At 47.3% G+C, this 19,589-nt stretch overlaps 2 protein-coding genes across 7 annotated transcripts in view; one reads left to right on the top strand and one right to left on the bottom strand.

Annotated features, from left to right (window-relative positions):
* Nucleotides 1-16,093, bottom strand: part of SARNP (SAP domain containing ribonucleoprotein) — a 49,672-nt gene extending 33,579 nt beyond the window's left edge. For 2 of the 4 annotated variants that reach the window (XM_065575884.1, XM_005311060.5), the window contains exons 1-8: nucleotides 15,934-16,093; nucleotides 13,761-13,860; nucleotides 13,105-13,151; nucleotides 9,203-9,270; nucleotides 5,847-5,898; nucleotides 2,224-2,297; nucleotides 1,169-1,197; nucleotides 510-535 (exon numbers count right to left, since the gene is read on the bottom strand). In XM_065575884.1, coding sequence (XP_065431956.1) covers nucleotides 510-535; nucleotides 1,169-1,197; nucleotides 2,224-2,297; nucleotides 5,847-5,898; nucleotides 9,203-9,270; nucleotides 13,105-13,151; nucleotides 13,761-13,860; nucleotides 15,934-15,969 — 432 coding nt within the window. In that variant the 5' untranslated portion in view covers nucleotides 15,970-16,093. Of the gene's footprint in view, nucleotides 1-509; nucleotides 536-1,168; nucleotides 1,198-2,223; nucleotides 2,298-5,846; nucleotides 5,899-9,202; nucleotides 9,271-13,089; nucleotides 13,152-13,760; nucleotides 13,861-15,933 lie in introns of all 4 variants that reach the window. The other 2 variants (XM_042847044.2, XM_042847043.2) reach the window with 1 other exon arrangement.
* A 112-nt stretch (nucleotides 16,094-16,205) lies between these two features.
* ORMDL2 (ORMDL sphingolipid biosynthesis regulator 2) lies at nucleotides 16,206-19,573 on the top strand. 3 transcript variants are annotated; one of them, XM_005311062.3, is made up of 4 exons: nucleotides 16,206-16,302; nucleotides 17,571-17,745; nucleotides 18,258-18,409; nucleotides 19,062-19,573. In XM_005311062.3, exons 2-4 carry the CDS (start codon nucleotides 17,572-17,574, stop codon nucleotides 19,195-19,197), a joined length of 462 nt encoding a protein of 153 aa, XP_005311119.1. In that variant the 5' UTR covers nucleotides 16,206-16,302; nucleotide 17,571; the 3' UTR covers nucleotides 19,198-19,573. The 3 variants fall into 3 exon arrangements, with proteins under 3 accessions (XP_005311119.1, XP_005311120.1, XP_065431957.1); XM_005311063.3 differs by having other exon boundaries at nucleotides 16,227-16,302; nucleotides 17,407-17,745; XM_065575885.1 differs by having other exon boundaries at nucleotides 16,228-16,302; nucleotides 17,383-17,745.
* Nucleotides 19,574-19,589: the final 16 nt, after the last annotated feature.

A 19,589-nucleotide genomic window follows, 5' to 3' on the forward strand; every position in this document is an offset into this window, starting at 1 on the left:
CAGAACTCTCAGCTCTCCATGTATTTTAATACCTTACATTTCCAGTTGAAATCTGAGGTAGAATAGTGCACCATTTGGACATTCGAAAGGAAGGGTCATTTACTGTAGAAAAATAGCAGGCTGTCCAGAATCTAGGTTCTTGGAGCAATGCATATATCAATTCAAGCAAAAAGGGCAAAGACAGAACACCAGGCACACAAGCGGGAAGCTCGCATGCAATATTAATAAAATATTTGCCTTTATTCCTTCAGGCATTTAGTTCTAAAACCAGCTTATCCAGGAGTGCGGTCAGCTGAGAGAGGCAGCCAAATATTGCACAGAGGAGGGGGTCCTAGCAAACTTAATGCCCGTATAACCTTAAGCAACCTCATGCATATCCTACCTGGTTTGTTTTGGGGGTTTACTATTTACTCCTGGGGATGAAGACTTGTCTGAACAAGCTAAACACTTTTGGTATTGTGATTAAAGGGCATGATCAGCTATAATTATAAGCAATAAGCATTCCTTACCGTAGGCTTGCTGTCTGCAGACAGACCTGAGATTGGGGAAGGGGAGGACACAGTTAGTGATCAGAAATGGCAAGAACAGTTTTAAAACAGAGTTCTCTGACCCCCTTGGCAAAGATGTAGTTTAAGCAATTTCCACTGGATCATGATTGAACAGAACTAGCTGGGTATCCCTCATGTTCTAGCGAGCTAAACACAAGTGAGAGCCAGGAATTGAAGTCCATTTTAATCCTGGCTCTGACACTGCCTCGCTGCACGACCTGGGAGATAAATCACTTCATCCCTGATTCTGTTTCCCCATCTGTAAAAATACAGATAGCCTTCTTGTGAGGTAGCTGAGAGCTTTGACAATTAGGAGTGGTATTTTTAAAGGTAGCCCAGGTCCCACTGATTGCTCATGGCAGCTGGGTGCTGTACAAAAATCTAGCTGTTCGTGTCTACTGGACTAGGGTAGCTCGGAGCCACTCTGAAAAAGGACCAAGACAATGCATTTCCATTTCCTGTCCTGTGTTCTTCCAGCCCACTGATTCTGGTGATCTCTAGGGCAAGGGGCACAAGCAGTTGGAAGCACACGAAGTCCCATTTGGCTTTTTCTGTATAGGAAGTGTTAAATACTTGCAGAAGGGTTAATTCTACAGATTAGCTCTACTTGACTTGCTTACCTTTAGTTGAAGCTGTCGACATACCAAACCTGTAGAAAGTAAATAGAGTTTTGTCAGAGACTCAGGGCTCCAATATAAGGTAGGAAAGTGTCTGACTTGCCAAGCATAAGAGGTAGCAGGAGCGTTTCCTTCAAAAATTCTTCATGAGAGCACTTGAGACAAATTGGTCTTTGGGTGGGATTAACCGGCAACACTGGCTTCCAGTTCATGTTACTACTGTAGTGATCACTGCTGTATTTATTTTGAAAAAAGGAACTCTCTCCTGGGCTAGCATCAGCACCATTGTTCCATACAAGCAGCTGCAAAGCCCCTCAATAACCACCTTTCCCTTTGTTGTTCTACATCACGGGGAGTAGGCAGCATCGGTTTCCTGGCATTTTAGGATCAAGGTAAGTGACACAGGTTACATACACAAAGCATGTTGTGCCAGTGCTAGTAAATCAGGTTTAAAAGTGTAGTCCAGGTGCTGAATACCAAACACTCGCCTCATATTTTGAGCACCATCTTCCCCTGCCTTAGCCACCTGACACACTCAGGAGGGCAGGCAGGCAATGTTACCTAGCAGTGAATGCCCAGGCTTCTGCTCTAGGACTCCCACCTTGCATTCTGAGCTCTGCCAATAATGACCCTGGCCAAGCCCCTTCCCAAGACTCAGTTTCCCCAGCTGTAAATGGTGATAAAAACCACGTTTCTCTCCGGGGTGGGGGGAAGCAGTGTAGGGGCTGCGAGGTTTCAATCGTTAATACTTGACAAGTGCTTTGATGTGCTAGGACAAGAGATGCTTAGGCAAGCAACAAGGACTACAAAGTGGGCAAAGCCTTCCAGAAACTCAGGTAAGCAGTTTTCCGAAAGGCAATCCAGTTAAGAAGCAGCCTTCACCTCCTCCTTACATGCCCCTCAAAAATGCAGACACTTTCAATCCCCAACGCTGCCCCAGATCCCCACACACAGAGCTGTGGCGAGGATCCGTATCAGTATGGCCTGTCAATGAGACAAGAGTCTAGGAGTTTTCCACCAATCACAAAAGGGTGACAGTGCTCCAAGCAGAGACTTACCGAGCTGCTCGCGCCGCCTTCTTACTCTCCACGCTCACGGGGACATTGAATCTCTCAGCCCGTTTCTGCATTCTCTGAAACAGGGAGAAGAAAAAGGGCAAGACTTAATCCAGCCACACTGGCAGCCAGTTCAGGGGCACACCTTAAACCAGGGATGCCCGCATTCAGTCCCCAAGAAAGCATTCCCAAAGCGCTAGGAGGCCAAGAGCCCACTCTTAATTTGTGGCCTAGTATTTAAAGACAGAGATCAGAGTTCCTGGGCTCCATCCCCAGTTCTGCCAGAAACTCACCATGACTGAGCAAGTTTCACCACCTCTTTATGCCTCAGTTTCCCCTCCCCGCTTAAAACAGAGCTATTTCCCAGCCTCACTGTGAGGACTGGAGATCCTTGGAGAGAAGGCACTACAGAAGGGAAAACCATACAAAAGGTGTGTAAAACTATCACAAAATCATCTGAGATCTGCCTTAACAGATCATTAGAGCAGAGACTTGCAGCTGATCAGCTCTGCCCTCATGCCACAGCCAGTGGGAGAGAGTTGCTATTTGCATGGTCTGTATCATGGCCATCCCTTAAACTTCGGGATACAGGCCTAGCAATGTAGCGCTCCTTTATTTCTATGGCAGTGATGAACAGCATAATAAAAATCTAATCCTAGAGAAAGCTTTTCTCCGGTGAAGTCCTGGCACCTGCAGCTCCCCAACTTTAAATCTGAGCAGAGGGTACTTATTAAACATCTGTATGGAAAGGGAACTGCCAAAGGAGAGACAGATTAGCACACTGACCCAGAGGCAAAAGGACGGACTCTTTTCCTTTTTCAAATTAGTACAATACAAATCTGCTGCTGCGCAGACTGGTATGCCAAGCCGGTGAGACAGAACCTTGCGCATCTCATCCGGGGAGAACCTTGTGCCAAACGGCAAAGCAGCATCAGCCCTCGCACTGACTGCAAAGGGAGCAACTGTGACTTGCCCGCCAGCGGCAGGAAGAAACCAGGACATTATCCAGCCTCAGCTGACTTGCAAAAAAAAAAAAAAAAAAAGGCAAACAAGATTTTTTTTTTTTTTTAAAGTGAAACAAAAAGGAGAAATACGCTTGAAAAGAAGGGTTATTTCAAAAAAAGAAATTTGTTCCTTAAATCTTAGCACAAGTCTTTCTGCGGGTGACCAGCACAATTCACACAGCTGGCTCGGCCTTTCAAGTGGAGTTGATCACTTAGCAGTGAAAATACGATTAATTCTGAAATTCACCACGGGAAGGATCCAGTCTGCCATCCTTTCCCCACAGACCAAGACGCAGTCTGCCTTGGAAAGGAGCGAAGGATGGAAGTGTTGAAAGCACAGGGGTGCGTGTGTGGTCACACACACACATACTTATTTATAACCCTTTAAGTATTTTTATACTTAAAAGGAGGAAAGAAATTTGATCAGCCTTCAGTGCCTTATTCTTATTTATACAAGACCATAAAAGTTGATTTGGTGCTTTACAGCTAAGAGCAACTGGGAATTTCTTAGTTACTCGGACTAAAAGTAGCTGCAATAACCATTCCCTTGACTATTGTCAAGCATGGAACAAACTTCTATGTGAAGAGAGACTGAAAAGACGGACTGTTTTCCTTCACGAAGAGAGCAATATGGGAGGGATGCAGTCAGAGGTAACAAAATCATGGTCTAGAGAAGTTAGACCAAGCTCTGCAACTCACCCTCTCCCATAGCACAAGAACAAGAATGTGTTTAACGAAACAAAGGGAACATGTTTAAAATTGATAAGAAATATTTGTTCGTGCATTAGCCTGCTGAACTCATGGCCCCAAGATAGAATTCAGGCCAAAAGCTTAGCGAGATTCAGAAAAGGATTGGCCATTTATATGAACAACAAGACTATCCAGAGTTGTTACAGCGAACACTATAACCACAGACAAGAGCTTTGGAAGGTCTATACACCCTCCTGCTTCTGGGCACACGCCAGCCTGAGTATTACGGGCTAGGAGGGGGCAGTTTATCTGCAGATTTTTGCACCTACCACTGAAAGGGCTAGTATTGGACACTGCTGGGGGTGGGATATTGGACTAGATGGAACAGTGGTCTGATCCAGGCAATTCTTATGTTCTTAACTACTTACTAACCCTTTGTAACACTAAGCTCCTTATGGTATTAAAACAGAATTTTAAAAAACGTGATTTACTTATGCTCTTACTTTACACTTGCATTTCATTCCGCTTGAACCAATGAGGCCCAGGAAGGTGAAATGACTTGCCCTAGAGGTCACATGGCAAGTCAGTGGCTGAGCTGGGACTAGAACCCAGGAGTCCTGGAAACGTCAGTGGGATGCCATTCTACACACATCTACTCCAGCAGGTGTCTACATACCTTGATTAAAAAGGTACATGAAACTAGTTTACATAACAAAAATGTGTTTTCTTTGTGAATGGGTCTTGGCGGAGTTTGGAACTGAAAACAAGGCTGTAGGTATGATGTCAGCGAAGGCGATTAATGAGCTGTTTAAGCAGCTAATGACAAAGGCATCCCACAAAGCGTGAAGACGACACTCCTTCGTGATTTGTTCTGGCTCCACCTCAGATCAATTTTTACGTATTTCTCCTCATTGCTCCCCCAGCTGAAGTCATAATCCTCCCTTTCAGACATCACCCCTGGTTGCTGTGGAGCTGTTCATGTCATAAACAGAAGATTATAACTTCAAGGTGGTGGCTGAACAGCAAGGAGAGACAAATCATGTTTTCATATCAACTCTTGAGTTATGGAGAACAAGAGAAAAAAAACCAAGACAGAAAAAAGCATTAGAGGAAGCAGAATGGGTTTTGGAGACTGAACACTTTTGCAGTTTCCACAGGGGACTGCATCAGTTGCTTCTGGTGTGTGTATTTTAAAGAAGACAAGTAAGCACAAAAGAAGAGAGAGGATCATAAAAGGTAAAGATGAGAATCTGTTAACTGATCAGTTCATCCCAAACAGGATTATTCCCTACAGCGTATTATCAGCACGGCTCGATCGTCTCCAGTTTGACAGGTCTCGAGGAATCCAGGATATCAGTCTAACAGAGCTGGGAACGGCAGTCCAGTGATAGGGCTTTAGAGACATCAGGAACAAAGATGCAGCTTACAAAGCCCATGTGATAATGGAGGTCGGCCTGTCTGAGTTCCTCTCTAGCAATCCCTTCAGCCAACTCACATCAGAGGACGCCATGGACTAAGTTCATCACTGACTGCAATACAGTTACAAGCTAGGGATGAATTTAGCTTGCTGCTGCCCGGCAGGTGGCACTGATGCATGGCTTGTGATGATTGCTGGCAAGAAGGAATAAAGTGGTAGAAATGAGACAGGAAGAAAGGAAAGTGACATACACCGACAGACGATTGACAGGAGCAGACCTTAAAATCTGGTGTCAAAATGAAATGCACCAAGAGCTCGACATCTCTTAAAGACAATCTGCAGCCTAAAGCAACTCAGAATCACAATACAAAGCCCTAAAAAAACTAACAGGGTTTACAATGGAAACACGGATAAGAAACTTAAGGGAGGGATCCCCAAATGTGAAACACACACACACCGGTTAAACAGATACCCCTAAAAGGAGGGAAGGGATGGGGTGGTGACAGGAACCTTACCTCCATCTGTGGTATTTCTGATGTTATTTTCACCACTTTCTTTTCTGCACCCCTAGACGATTGGGGGGGAAAAAAGAGAATGGATCAGAGCCAGGAACCTACACTCACCAATCTAATTTCCAACCACAGAATTCCTATTAGTTTAAAATAATATGTCCCAGTAGCAGATATACTGGGTTGCCTCCCTCCACCTCTGTAAGTATAACCAGCACATCTCAACCATCACTGGGTTTATGGTCTACAGAACGAAAGCACCCTCAGCCAACACCTCTAGGACACCAACGCCTCTCCAGCCCCTTGCAAGACAAACCTCTGTAAGCGTGGCGCTAGGTACCAAAGAGAACACGAGGTATGGAAGTACAATCCTTACCCAAGGTTGGGGTAAGACAGAGGGAAGTACTCTCTTGGTGAGGCCACAGCTTGACAGTCAGGCCCCATGGGTCCTAAATAGTGTGACTAGTGGGGTGGGGGTGGGCTCTGGCAGTCAGGACTCCTAGATTCCATCAGGGGCTCTGACAGGAAGCGTGGCCTAGTTGCCAGAGAAGATCCATGGGGTCAAGAACTCTTGGGTTCTCCTCCCAGCTCTGTTACCAATGCAGCCTCGATGCTCCCCAAGTCACAGCGGGGAGGTGAGGATTAACCAGCGTGCACACAGCACTCTGAGAAGCTTGCTTGAAAGGTGATACAGAAATGCAAAGTATCACACATCTTCCACACACCCAAGAATAACCTATCGCTATTTCCCAGAGGCTCTCAACAGTAATGTTCAGCTCCCACCAGAAGCCCAAAGCCTGGACCATGTGCCCTGTAGAGCTTTATTCCTTTACAAAGGATTGCTCTGTTCTAGTTCACGGCACGGCCACCGGTTACTTTCACCAGGTCAGCACCAGCTTCCTCAGCTCTGGCGATATTTCAAATGCACGCTTCTTTAACAATGCACAGTTGGCTACAGTGAAGACCAAACACAAATATAATGGAGTGGGCGTGCTCCAAAGTTTATGCTCTGAAAATAGGGCTGAGGTTTGAGGGAGAAAACAAAGGAGGAAAAGAAAGTTCGGAAGTTCCCAGGGTAAAAGAAACAGCATCCTCCTCCCCCAAACAACTCCCATAAACCAGTGGGTCATAAGCAGCCTCATTAAGGTCTCCCATTTAGAGAAATGTGCTGCCTTTGTTCCAGATTCCTGGCCAGTTTTCCCATTTTATGCCCTGAAAGGTAGTAATGGTTTAATTACACTTTCACAGGAAGCAATTCTGAACAGGAACCAGGACTTGTTACTCTCCAGCCTCCACAGGAGCTACGTGTTTGGGATGCAGATAAAGGACGCCCCCTGCTGTCCAAAATTAAGTACTGAACTCAAATTAGCTTGAAGCAGTTCTCTCTCCGTAGCAGACAGTTGTACATCAGAGAGTTTGGTTCTCTCTCATCTCTTTCATAGTAACAATTTAAGTACTGGTAAGGCGGCAATCATGCAGGCAAATACGCAGCTATGACACACTCAGCCAGAGCTCCCAGGCAGCCAAGGACATTAGAACCTGATTTATGGTTATGGGGGATGTGGGTTGGGACACGAGGAATTGTCCCTTTCTCCTTACAAGCTGGGCCAGTGTCTACAGCTGAGATGAAGGGGCCCCAGAACATGGTTTCATCTGAACTATATTACTCACATGCGCCCACAAGCCAATCTCATTTCAATGCTCTAAAGGGCTCTTCATTCCCATTGCTGCAGCTTCCTTCAGGTACTCCCAACAGCCCAGGCGTGAGCATGAATGTAGGCAATTAAGGTGAAATTCACACTTACGCAGAGGGCCAGGACCAGGCCTATGCACCGCTTATGTGCTATCCTGATGGCTTAAGTGAGGCTTTGTTCTGACCCACAGCACAGGATTGAATGTCAAGAGGGCAACATTAACAAGCTCATGTTGACTACTTGAACACAGTAACTGGCAATGGAGGACAGCAAAACACATGCTGGAAACACCCTCCTGTAGCAAGAGGTGAGGGCTACACAGAGGACTGGGAGGAAAAGTCCTGAATGCCAATCGAAGCAGGGACAATGACTCCTGTTGCAGTCCTGGACAAGTCACTTTACCTCTCTCCTCCCCAGTTTGCCATCTGACAGAAATAAGGGTGATAAATACTTCCTTGCCTGCCAAGGAGTGGTGAGGGTTAGCAGCAAAGGGCTTTGCAGAGAAAAGCATCACCAGTGTTGCAGGGATTTGCTACCAGTAATGCACTGGGATTTAACGTCCACCATTCACATGCGTCTGACGAAGTGGGCATTCACCCACGACAGCTCATGCTCCAATACGTCTGTTAGTCTATAAGGTGTCACAGGACTCTGTTACTTTTTACAGATCCAGACTAACACAGCTACCCCTCTGATACGCCACCATTCAGTTCATCTGAAAGAGGGTCTTCTCTTTGCACAGACATGATGCATCTTCGCAGAGCCAAAAAAAACCCAAAACCGCAGGCTAATTTCCTATTTCCCTTCTGGCACTAAACCCTGGGCATTCTATATCTGCAGTAACTGCTAAATCACACCCCCGGCATCCAGCAAACAACTGTCTGTGGATTAATAATGAAACTCAACTCAGAGCTATAGAAGCAAATGCTTAGGAACCACAATGAAAGGAAAAAAGCATGGAAAGACATCCTGTGCTGTGACTTGCTGGCATGATGCAAAAGTGAGGAGACTAATTTACTAGTCTCATCCTCTTCCATCCGACTCCATGTCACTGCGGGTCACCTGAGCGAATGGGAAATATACAGCATAGACACTGTCACAAGAGAAGGAAGAGGCCAACTAGGCCAACTGACTGGAAATCAGATGAATATTTCACATTACTATAGTATCTTTCATCCCCAAATCCTTCACAAACTATACACAGCTCCCCCGAAATGCAGCCGCCTCTGAGGTGGACCGCAGTAGCCAGTCCAACAGCAAGGTGAGGCCAAGGACACCAGGCCAGAATTCTGCTATCACAGAAGGTGTCAGGGATGTTTGGTGACCACACAGGGCAGAGCCTTGCTTTTCAAAGTTTCCTCCAAAAGATCTACAGACTAAACTGCTTGGAAGTCAGTTTATCTGCCAGGGACGAATGAGGGGCAGAGCCTACCCTGCTGGGATGTGAACCTGTGATTCCAGGCAGTCCAAGGTATTGCACACCTGATGTTTATTCCACTAGGGCCCCCTCCACACACACACACACACACCCCTATGATACTTGTCTTTGTAGATTTCAACTCCTTTGAAGCAGGTACTATGGAACTAGTGAGTGCTCATACAGTGCTACTGTTTCCACACCCAGACATACCCCCCTCAGTTACAGCCATGCATTCCCCAGAAACATACACATCAGCTGATTTTTCAGGAGGTTCTTCCTCTTTAGCAGGAGGCTCTACCGGTTTCTGTTCTTCTTCCTGCAATTCAATTAGTTGAGAAAGTGGGTTAGGTTAATACTCCAGTCAACTGAATGGAAGGAAGAGGCATTGGAGGGGAACACGGTCAACATTTACAGATTTGGATGGCTTAAAAACATCTACCCAGAGCTCTAGGTGCTTGGAAACAAGTTTTTCCACATTACATGTAGAATTCAAATGGAGACAATGTCCCCAATCAGTGCACCCTTCTTCCCCTGAATCTCTGCACATCAGATCTCACTTTCCCTTTCCACCCAGTCCCTGGGAAAAGAGACAGGCTTTGCAACATCTACTGAAGGTCAACCATCTCGGACTCTGGCAAACCAAGGAGAAAATTAACCTCTCTGATTTTAAACCAGAGGGCTGTCAGCTGCAACATATCAGCTGCCCCTAGTAACAACTGAGGAAAGAGTCTCTAAAGGTTAAGAGGCCCAAGAGTGAACCTATGTACCCAGTCTAATGTACTTTAAGACTCCTCCTGATGAAGGAAGGCAGGCAGGCAGGCAGAAAGAGACTAAAATCGCTGGGCTGCCATCCCACATGGACATTCTGCAATCTCACTGCTGGCCTCTCCTCAGAGTACTCAGAGGACAGCACAAACTCTGCTTCCCCAGAAGTCTATGTAGCCCGGCCAATAAGCACCTCGCTGTGGGATAACTGTCTGTTGCAAAAGCCTTGTTAGTATTTATTAGAGGGGGCTGTAGTCTTGTCATCAGAGCCCAGGGCCAGACTGCTGACCTTCAGTAGACATTGCAAAGCCTGTCTCTAGTTTTGGTTCTGAAACAGTCTTCCTTAGTGATCAAGGCAAGTCACTTTACCTCTACCTCACCTTCCCCATCTGTAAAAACAGTGATAATACTACAGACAACCCTACTGTATGAAGGGTGCTGTGAGGATAGATACATTGGGAAACAGCTGAAAGCTTTACATAAAAGACAATACTTAGCGCTTACCCCATAATGTAGTCACTATAGCCATCTGTATTTATCATACAGTGTTAATATAAACGCCTGGATTTTATATTCTGGGCATTTATTTTGCAAATTATATGGCTGTCAAGTATTCTATTATTGTTTAATTGCGCTGTTAAACAATAATAGAATACTATTTATATAAATATTTTTGGATGTTTTCCACATTTTCAAATATATTGATTTCAATTACAACACAGAATACAAAGTGTATAGTACTCACTTTATATTTATTTTGTATTATAAATATTTGCACTGTAAAAATAAAAGAAATGGTATTTTTCAATTCACTTAATACAAGTATTGTAGTGCAATCTCGATCATGAAAGTTGAACTTACAAATGTAGAATTATGTACAAAAAATAACTGCATTCAAAAATAAAACAACGGAAAACTTTAGAGCCTACAAGTCCACTCAGCCCTACTTCTTGTTCAGCCAATCTCTCAGACAAACAAGTTTGTTTACATTTGCAGGAGATAATGCGGCCCACTTCTTGTTTACGTCACCTGAAAGTGAGAACAGGCATTTGCATGGCACTGTTGTAGCCGGCGTTGCCAGATGCACTAAATATTCATATGCCTCTTCATGCTTCAACCACCATTCCAGAGGACATGCGTCCATGATGATGATGGGTTCTGCTCAATAACGATCCAAAACCGTGCAGACCAACGCATATTCATTTTCATCATGAGAGTCAGATGCCACCAGCAGAAGGGTGATTTTCTTTTTTGGTGGTTCAGGTTCTGTCATTTCCGCATCGCAGTGCTGCTCTTTTAAGACTTCTGAAAGCATGCTCCACACCCCATCCCAATCAGATTTTGGAAGGCACTTCAGATTCTTAAATCTTGGGTCAAGTGCTGTAGTTATCTTTAGAAATCTCACATTGGTCCCTTCTTTGCATTTTGTCAAATCTGCAGTGAAAGTGTTCTTAAAATGAACAACATATGCTGGGTCATCATCCGAGACAACTATAACAGGAAATATCTGGCAGAATGCAGGTAAAAAGCAAAGCAGGAGACATACAATTCTCCCCCAAGGAGTTCAGTCACAAATTTAATTAACACATTATTTAACAAGCGTCATCAGCATGGAAATGTTTAGCATATATGGCACGTAAATACCGTACCTTGCAATGCCAGCTACGAAAGTGCCATCCGAACGTCTGTTCTCACTTTTGGGTGACACGGGCAGCATTATCTCCCGTAAACGTAAACAAACTTGTTTCTCTTAGCGATTGGCTGAATAAGAAGTAGGACCGAGTGGATTTGCAGGCTCTAAAGTTTTACATTGTTTTGGTTTTGAATGCAGTTTCGTAACAAAAAAACAAAAATCTACATTTGTAAGTTGCGCTTTAACGATAAAGAGATTGCAATACGGTATTTGTATGAGGTGAATTGAAAAATACTATTTATTTTATCATTTTTACAGTGCAAATATTTGTAATAATAATAATATAAAGTGAGTACTGTACACTTTGTATTCTCTATTGCAATTGAAATCAACACATTTGAAAAATGTAGAAAAACATCCAAAATATTTAATAAATTTCAATTGGTATACTATTGTTTAACAGTGCGATTAAAACTGCGATTAACCATGATTAATTTTTTTTAATCGCGATTAATTTTTTTGAGTGAACAATATAAGGGGCTAAGATTTATCCTGGCTTCTCCATACAGTAGTATTTTGGGACAAGATTCTGCAACACTGAAGACCACTCACATGAGTAAAGTTTCGTACGTGTTTGCAGGATTAGAGCTTTTCTTCCAACTGAATTTATAGTATTAAGAGTAACAAAAATTCTATAGACACTGAAAACAAAGTGCAACAACAAACAACTAAATCGCAATGTATTTAAAAACACAGACATGGGGCCAAATCTAGAGATTACATACAAAGATGCAACTCTGGACTTCGGCAGAGATACACCTGGATATGTCAGGTCTGAATTTAACCTAGATGTCATTGGCAAAAAATTTTTTGGCTCTACTTTTCCTCTGGGCTTGTGGGTAAACTCAAGGACCTTATTATTTATGCTGGGTCTTTTTATGAAGTCTTAGCAGGTTTCGTAAGTGTTAGGATAAAGGATTTATTTTATGTATATCTATTTGTGGGTTATATTTGTTTTGACAAGGCTAATACTTAAAAAAAAAAATCCACATTTTCTGAAGACATAGGAAACGTGCTTGGGATGAGAACATTCTCAAGTTTACAATATCCTACCTTCTCACAGCGAGGTAGCTGGCAAAGAGAGCATACACAACATGTATGATCCAAACCCAGCACATTTGGCGGTAGATAAAAACACCTAAAGAGACTAGTTTTCCTAACACGAACGGGTCCCCCCAGGGTTAAGCTCTTTGTTCTCTCTCGGAGTGCAAGTCCTTAGTTTTGAGGCTCACTTCTTCAGGCAATCTGGTTATGCCCGTGTCCACTCACTTTTACAGCACTATGTAAAAGCACAAAAAACAGGTGCTTTTCTTAAGCACAATATTTTCCAGTTGATAAGATCTGCTCTTCAGTGAGTGAGGCCTAAAAACTAACTCAGTTTACTTCATACTTTTTACAGATTCAGACTAACACGGCTACCCCTCTGATACGTCATACTTAGGGTTACTATTAAAAGAGTCCAATTTTGTAATGTAAGCCACATACCAAGGTTATGCAGTCCCCAAGAAACCCCATTAGTAACAATGTCAAATACACTACAGTTCATTCACAGTGGAGTTCCCCATGATTGCGACAGTGATTGACATGATCTAGAGTAATTAATCTGTACATTGACGTCAGGCAAACTGGTGCACAGCTACACCTACAAATAGATTGACAATATGATAATCTGCTCACAGTAATAGGATTTACCTCTGTTTCTTCTCCCAAAACATCTTCTTCATTTGCTTCTTCTTCAGCTAAAAGAATTTTAAAAAATCCACAGATTAGTGAGAGATTAACTCCTAGAAGGCTGATGTTCTCCACACTAATAAGTAAGTGAATGTTGTAAAGATTCTATTCAGGTTCTTACATCTTACCACAATATGTAAGCATATACTCTAGGAATTGTTTTGGAGAAGCTCTGTGGCCTGTGTTACACAAAATGTATACATAGACACTTCATAAATTTGGGTTTTTTAGGGGGGGTGGGAATAGGGATCAAAGAAGAAAAGAATACACCTTGAATTATTCAATATTACAGTCACTCTCCATACATAGACTTGGATGGGAGCGCCACATGAGGCCCAATTCATCAGGTGTTCCTATCACCAAGAAAATTCTGAGGACTGTCTCATCAGGGAGATTCTCAGAGGCTACAGCCACAGGACAGCTCTTATTGCAAGAGTCTCACAGCAAGCCCATGTAATGGGGACTGTTCACAACAGCTAGAATCTATAAAAAGGAACCAATTAGGGGGAGTTCAAAATTCCTGTTTAAAAAAAAAGGCCAGAGCTGGATCCTGAGTCGACCTTGCTAGAGGGGACCCTCGAACTGCAAAGCTTGCTCCAGCTCAACATATTACCCACCGTGTTCATCAAGGTAGGCCTGGAGTCTGTTTATGAGATCCTGTTTGTTTCCTTTCACCTCCAGGCCACGGGCGAGACATTCTTGTTTCAGTTCAGCAAGCTGCGTACCAGAAGAGATTTCCCATTAGCATACTTAATTCATTCAAGTTTGCAAAGAACAGGAGAAACACCACCAAAGCAAAAGGATCAAAACAAGCAAATAATGAGCAGACCAGATAAACCAAGGGCATTGGCACTGACAAAAGAAAAGGCAATAAGTCTAGTGGTTAGAGCTGGGGAGGGGACCAGGAGTCAATGAGTGGGTTCTTTCCAGCTTTTTCATAGGCTCCCTTTGTGTAGCCTTGATTTTACTTTACCCCTGATATCTAGGATTCCACAGAAAATGTACTAGAAGGGAACAGTGCTGCACTAGAAGGGAGTCAGATAATCTACTAGAATTTCTCCATCACAATTTCTGTCATTCTCTTGGTGCTTCCATTTCTCCCATTTGTCAAATGCCTCAAGCCCTCTGAGGTAGCTAGGCACTTCACAATCCTTGGACAAAAGAGCTTGAGAAGGACAAAAGATGTATTATTAACATAGGGTCTGAATCTGTGCTCCCCTGAGAACTGCTTTACATCCTGCAGATTCTGAGTTGCTCTGGGGACCGGAACAGAAACGTAGCTACAGACATTACACCCCGCCTTGGACAAAAACAGCAGAAAAATTACATTGTTACTATAGAACAATCTCTAGTCACACTCCTTAAGTATAATGAAACCTGCCTACTCACCCCCAAATACTCAAGATATGAAGAACTTCCAATCGCTACTTGCTATCATTAGTGTCATCATAATGGTCAATTGAAAATTCTGAAGATAAGAGCATAGAGATGATGCCTAGTGTCTAGGGACTGGGAGTCACGACTGCTGGGATTTGAGAGGAGTGTGTTCTAGTGGTTAGAGCAGGGGCAGGGGGTCAGGATTTCTTGAAACTACCCTCAATCGTGCCAATGATTTACTGATGCCTTGGACAAGTCAGTTCATCTCCCTGTGATCGGTTCCCCCCCCCCATCTAATAAATAAAAATATGTGCCTCTCTATTTAACTGTTTCAAAGACATTAAGATGAAAGGTCCTTCTGTATGACACTATAGTCATGTTATTGAAACCACAGAAGTTAGAGACAAAAGAGCCATTAGATTATCCAGTCCATTTGCCTGGGCCCAATTCAAGATTATCCCCTAATGAACTCTTTCTAGTGTTCTGCCCAGGCTAATTTTAAGAGTCCTCAATACAGGCTTCAATCACAATCCTCCCAAGATTATATTACGGTCAAACATCTTGCTAGCGAAGTTTCTTCCCCTGTAGAATTCTGACATGCTTGTTCATTAGCCTCATACAGGTTTGGTGAGATTTCTTATCGAGACAAAGACGAGAGGACGTGCTGAGAATGTCCTCTAGAGAATGTTGATGATTCTGGGTAGGTTAATAGCTGTACCTGGTGTGTGCAAGGATTGATATTTGGCTACCCCGTAATCAGGTCCTATCCTTACTCTTTTGCTTCAGTCAAAGTAATGCCCATTGAAGCATGTTTAGAGCATTGCCCGCACCAGGGTGTGAAAGCAACAGCATCACACGCTAGCACGTGGAGGAACTCACCGCCACAAACTAAAGGATGTGCCACTTTTGAAGCCCCAATATACTCTGGAAACCCCCTACTCTGGGGAGGAGGCAGCCAGTGACCCCTCCACCCCGGGCAAAGGGGGGAGCTGCGGTTTCTCAGCAGTATTGGAAGTGGCCGCCCTGCCCAGGGGTTGGGAAGATCGCTGCTCGCCCAGGGTTTTGTGACTCTCTCCCGAGCACCTTATTTCACTAGCACCGGGGGGGGGGGGGGTCACAGCGCGTCCCCACGGGCGGGAAAGCGCTTGGGGGCAGCCCCGTTCCATTGCTCTCCCACCGCGCAGCCCAGGGGGCGGAGGAAGGCCCCGGGGCCGGGCCACGCACGTGCTGCTGGCGGGGGCTGAGCGCTCGGAGGCGGCGAGGCGCGGGCGGCCCGGGGGGGTCTCGGCCTCTGGCGCAGGCGGGGGTCAGGCTCCGCGGCTGCCCCGGGGAGGGGGAGCGGGGGCCAGGCCCCGCCCGCTCTGAGGACGGTGAGGGAGGCGGGGCCCCGCGGCGCGCGCCCCGCTCCGTTACCTTCAGCTTGTGGAGCTCCACGGTCTCCGCCGCCATCTTGTCGCCTCCTCAGGTCGCTCCCGCCTGGCCCCGCCCACCCCGAGCGCCCGCCGCCCAATGACCCGCGCTCTTCCTGAGCGGGCGCTCAACCCGCCCCTCAATATCGCGCCTTCCTACTGGCCCAGCGGCACCCGGCCCTGCGGCTTCCTATTGGTGGCCACAGAGGGAGGGGCGGGGACAGAGGTGAGCGACGACGACGCGGGCCAATAGGTGCGCACGGGACGGAGGTGGGCAGCCAATAGCGGGCGGCAGCGGGGGTGGGGCGCAGGCAGGGCCACTTCCTGGAGACGAGCCGGGGCAGCGGTGTGGAGGTTCCGCAGCCGCCGCCAGGTGGGTGAGGCGGGGGGGGGTCGGTTATAGGGGCCCGAGGGCTCTGAAGGGGGAAGGAAGGTGGGGAGGAGCAGCTATAGGGGCCTGCCGGCGGGGGGCTATGTAGGGGGCGGGGCACCGATGGGGGCGGGGCGGTCTGTGGTGGGCGGGGCGGTCCGTGGTGGGCGGGGCGGTCTGCGATGGGCGGGGCACCGGTGGTTGCAGGGCGGCCTGTGGTGGGCGGGGCTCCGATGGGGCGGGGCGGTCTGCGGTGGGCGGGGCACCGGTGGTTGCAGGGCGGGGCACTGATGGGGGCGGGGCGGTTCGTGGTGGGCGGGGCACTGATGGGGGCGGGGCGTTCTGCGGGGGGCGGGGCGGTTCGTGGTGGGCAGGGCCCCTATAGAGGTACTAGCGGCTGGAGCGCTGGCTCAGGAGACCTGGGTTCTGTTCCCGGCTCTCCCCCTGGCCTGCTCGGTGACCTTGAGCGAGTCATTGCCTCGCTCCGTGCCTCAGTTTCCCCATGGGTAGAATGGAGAGCATGATACTGCTCTCCTTTGTAAAGAGCTTTGAGATCCCCTGAGGAAAAGTGAGATTTAAAGAGCTAGGTGGTGGTGGTGGTATTATTCTACTGGAAGGGGTGACGCGGCCATAGAAGGGCTGAGAGGTGGAGGGAGACATATGGGATGCAGGATGAGCTGTAGGTATTGGGGGGTGGGGCCATAAGGATGGGGAGAAACTAAAACCTGTATTACAGAGCAAAAGCAGTGCATAGGGTCCCTGCAACTTCAGCTTTGCTTGCGGGATTTCCAGAATCACTAACAAGTGCCATCCAGTGGATGAGAGTGGGGGATGAGGGGAGGGGGCTGGGAGTCAGGATGCCTGGGTTCTATTCCCCAGCTCCGGGCAAGGAGTGGGGTGGAGTGGCTAGCGGAGACAGCTAGGCCTGGGTCCCGCTGCTCATTGCCGCTACCTCAGTTTGTGGCTGTGGGGCCGGTCGTTTCCCCTCTCTGTGACTTGATGTTCTGCCCGTAAGATGGGGATACAGAGACCTTACCAACCCGCCTGGGGGCTGTGATGATTCATGCATTAATGTTTATAAAGCATCTGGGGACTCTTGGCTGCCAGATGTTGCAGAAGGCCAAAGTATTAGAAAGAAACCTGGAATGGGCATGTGCCGAAAGCCGTGATCCCGAGGAAGGATGGCGTCAGGCACGTGGCAGAATCAGAAAACCTCGTCGTCTCAGATGAGTAACGTTGGACTCGTCTCCTACACCCCGTCTCTCATTCAGGATGAACGTCGGGGTGGCCCACAGCGAGGTGAATCCCAACACACGGGTGCTGAACAGCCGTGGCATCTGGCTGGCCTACGTGATCTCGGTGGGAGTTCTCCATATCATTCTCCTCAGCATCCCGTTCTTCAGCATTCCCGTGGTCTGGACCCTCACTAATGTTATACACAACCTGGTGAGTCAAATCTCAGCCTCCCGGCTCCTTTTCCTGCACTGCTAGAAAGAGCAGGATTCGCCTCGGCTCTTTGGGCCCTGGCGGAGCTGGGATGAGGCCCAGTCCCTCCCTGCTGGGTCAGCACTCAGAGAGATGTAGCTATTGAGGGTGCTGTCTTTGGGAAAGCTTAAGGTGATAGAGGAAGTACTTTCCTGACCCCCGCTGATGATCAGCTGTGGCCTGACGCATGACATGTCGTTATCCTTTTCCTAGTTTAGGAGCAAGAACTGCTGAGTTCTGTTTCCAGCTGCCGTTCTCTTAGGCAAGTCACTTTACCTAGGGAGAACTTACCTGCCTAGCCAGCCCTTTTCTAAACCCAGACGTGGTCTTTGACTCTGGCCTCCCTAACAATGAGTTCCACAGCTCCACTGCGCTCTAGCTGTGTGTCCTGCCCCCCATTGTGTTAATGATACAACAGCATAAGGACCCAGGCCCTCTCCTTACATCCTCCCTTCTCACCCTGGGAATTGCAGGTGATGTACTGGTTTCTTCACACTGTGAAAGGGACCCCGTTTGAGACGCCGGACCAGGGCAAGGATCGCCTGCTCACGCACTGGGAGCAGATCGACTATGGGACGCAGTGCACCTCCTCCCGCAAGTTCCTCAGCATCTCACCAGTCGTTCTGTGAGTGTCCGTTCCTGCTGCGGCAGGTCGGCTGTAGAGCTACCAGTGGGGTTTCATTTCCAGGACCTGCCTGCTCTGCAGGGGGCCTATGGTAGCAGTGCTTCAAACCTGCCCAGAGCTGCAGCTCCCAGGCATTCAGTGGGGCTCACTGCAGTGCCCCTGCGTAGCCCAGGGAGACTAGAAGCACATTATGCCAGGCCCCAGCTTCAGCTGAGCAGGCGTGAGTGGCTCAGGGAGAAGGTGGGTTTGCTGTAGTCTGCGTGAAGCCATACTGGGCACTAGCCTACGCTGGGCATTCCCCTACGCAGGGAAAGCCACCTAGGCTACAGAGTATGTCGCTTTTCAATGGAACTGGCCAGAGCCCTGCATGCCTTGGCAAGGTGGCTGCCCTCTGAGGGCACAAGCTCTCGGGCCTGAAACAAACCAGTGGGCATCAGGCTAGTCCTTGAAGGCTTGTGCCCTGAGCAGCATGGGCTCTGGTGACTGAACTCTGCCGGTGCCGGGAAAATAGTTCTGCATGAGGTTCATTGGTTGGGATGTTTGCATGACCACCTCTGCTGTCAATCCAGCCTCAGAAATAGCTTTCATGTGCCGTCACCCCAGCCGGGGACTGGATGGCCACAGAACTAACCCTGCTCTGTCTCTCTTCCAGTTACCTCCTCACCAGCTTTTATACCAAATACGACCCTGCACATTTTATAATCAACACGACGTCCCTCCTCAGCGTCCTCCTCCCCAAGCTGCCCCAGTTCCATGGCGTGCGCGTCTTTGGCATCAACAAATACTAAGAGTCAGCGCTGCCGAGCCGGCTGCGAGGGAAGAGGGGGCCCATCCCAACAAGGAGTAACGAACCCAGCGTGAAGGGGCTGTCCTGTGAACTAGGCCACTGCTTGAGCCACTTGGAGGGATTATTTTGCAAGGGGATTAAGTTACTCTCCCTAATAATCATCGGTATTTGGGCTTTATCTTTTGTTTGGGTGGAGAGAGCTGTGAGGAGGGAGGGGGTGTAAGTGTCACATGAGCTACCCTATCAGCTGTCTACCGCTCATGTAACTGCGAGAGGGGAGAACTGCTGCCTAGCAGGGGGGAGATGGCCAGTCTGTGCATCCTCCCCATCCTTGTGTTTTATAAACTTCTACCGTAATAAAGACGTTTTAGAGACAACAGTGGTGTTCTTGCA

Source organism: Chrysemys picta, chromosome 22 (genome assembly GCF_011386835.1).
Source record: "Chrysemys picta bellii isolate R12L10 chromosome 22, ASM1138683v2, whole genome shotgun sequence".
In the NCBI taxonomy this organism is placed as follows: domain Eukaryota; kingdom Metazoa; phylum Chordata; order Testudines; family Emydidae; genus Chrysemys; species Chrysemys picta.